The 2112-nt window shown below is 39.8% G+C and overlaps 1 protein-coding gene across 1 annotated transcript; it reads right to left on the bottom strand.

Annotated features, from left to right (window-relative positions):
• Positions 1–784: 784 nt before the first annotated feature.
• LOC102829439 (olfactory receptor 7D4-like) lies at positions 785–1711 on the bottom strand. Its single transcript, XM_006877412.1, has one exon. It carries the CDS (start codon positions 1709–1711, stop codon positions 785–787), a length of 927 nt encoding a protein of 308 aa, XP_006877474.1.
• Positions 1712–2112: the final 401 nt, after the last annotated feature.

Genomic DNA, 2112 nt, shown 5'->3' with positions numbered 1-2112 from the left:
CTGTGGGCTAATGCACTGGACCTCAAGGTTGGTTTGAACTGCAAGGTTGGCAGTTCAGATTCACCAACTGCTCCTCAAAACCCCTATAAAAGGATGCTATGAGTTGAAATCAACTTAGCAACAACAATAACAAAAATGAGTTAAATGAACTAGAAGACACTTAACAATAACATTCTTATGAGAAATAGGAAAAGTGACATTAGAAATTGAGCATAACATCAATTTGCTGGATTTTAATGCATTCCAGTATGCATCTCCAACTTTGAAAAATGGGGTAACCATAAAATATATCTTTAAAATATTATAAGTGAAGGGGCTTATGCAGCTGATGTATCTGCTAAAGGCAGAAACAAGAGAAAACGCCAATGATGTGGCAAGCACTTAGTTATGACTATCATTTTAAATTCATTTCACTAAAAGAAAAACATGTACACACAACAAATAAAATGAAGAACATCAGGTTTGACAAGTTTATTTGGGGAGAAATCATGTCAGCATTTGGAATGTTAATTCTTCAAAATCAAAATTGCATATTCCAGGATTGGCTATTAAAAAGGCTGACTACAGACAGAATTTTTGGGATTTGGACAAGGCAGGAGGAAGGGAAAAATGAAAAGGAATTACCAAACTAGAAGTTGAGTAAAAATAACACAAAAATAAATTGGAAGCAGAGTCATAGGTACTTTGGGAATAGGATAAATAAAAGATGTCCTTTAGGGGGGAAAAACAAATCAAAATATTCAATTCAATGGAATTTGCCTTTGAAGCCAGAAAGGTCAGTGTCCTAGTACCCATAAGAAGCTGGTCTACTGAGAAGCCTTCCTAGACTTCCCTTCACATCTTTGTTCCTTAAACTGTAGATGAAGGGATTCAGCATGGGTGTGACCACGGTATACATCAGCGTGGCTATTAAACTTCTTTCAGCAGAACTGAAGTATACCCCAAGACATGACCCATAGAACAGGGATACAACAGAGAGGTGAGACCCACAAGTTGAAAATGCTTTATACTTGTTCTGAGCAGTAGACATTCTCATTAAGAAGGAGATAATCTGAGAGTAAGAGTAGAGGATTCCAGTGAGGGGAAACACTCCCAGCAGGCCAGTGACAACAAACACAAAGATATTATTGATGAGGGTATCTGAGCAGGCCACCTTCAGAATCTGAGCCAGATCACAGAAATAATGTGAAATTTCAGTGTCTATACAGAAAGTCAGTCGCATTATTAGTAAAGTATGAATCAGAGAGACCCAGAAAGCGATGACCCAAGAGATCAGAACTAACAAGCCACAGAGTCGGGGTTTCATGATGACGTTGTAGTGCAAGGGATAACAGATGGCCACAAAGCGATCATAGGCCATCATGGTCAGGAGAAAATTGTCCATTCCAGCAAAAAGAATAAAGAAATACATCTGAATGAGGCATCCTATGTAGGGGATGCCCTTGTTCTGTGTGTGGATATTTGCCAGCATTTTAGGAACTGTGGTTGTGACGAAACAGATATCAACAAAGGAAAGGTTTGAGAGAAAAAAGTACATGGGGTTGTGGAGATGGGAGTCAGAGGTCACAGCCAGGATGATGAGCAGATTCCCGAGCACAGTGACTAGATACATGGACAGGAACATGCCAAAGAGGAGGGGCTGTAGTTCTGGATACTCAGAGAAGCCCAGTAGGAGGAATTCTGAAAACTTTGTTTGGTTTCCTGCTTCCATGTTGCTGGTATGTAGGCTGGAAGTGAAGACATGAGTAACAGTCAATGAATAGCAAACTGGCAGCTACGCTTTCAACACTAACTTTATTAAGTCCTTCTGATGGCAGCAACTCTCTCAGTCCCAGGTAGCTATTTACATTTTAAATGTGTATAATTATTCAGAATAATACACTGGACCATAAGGTCAGTGATTCAAACCCATCAACAGTCCCTTGGAAACCTAGACATAGTCACTATGTCAGAACCAACTCAACAGCACTTAATAATAACAACAACAGCATTCATTGCAAGGAGTCCTGGACCTGTAGCATAAGCACTGGACCTCAAGGTGGTTTGAACTGTAAGGTTGGCAGTTCAAACCCACCAGCTGTCCCTTAGAAACTCTATACAGAGTCATTATGA

Source organism: Chrysochloris asiatica, unplaced genomic scaffold (genome assembly GCF_000296735.1).
Source record: "Chrysochloris asiatica unplaced genomic scaffold, ChrAsi1.0 scaffold00493, whole genome shotgun sequence".
NCBI lineage: Eukaryota > Metazoa > Chordata > Mammalia > Afrosoricida > Chrysochloridae > Chrysochloris > Chrysochloris asiatica.
The sequence above is the reverse complement of the archived record's forward strand: the minus strand, read 5'-3'. Positions and strand labels throughout refer to the sequence as shown.

Bases quoted from the DNA above. Each gene is read 5' to 3' on its own strand.
- LOC102829439 (XM_006877412.1), bottom strand. From the start codon at position 1,711: ATGGAAGCAGGAAACCAAACAAAGTTTTCAGAATTCCTCCTACTGGGC.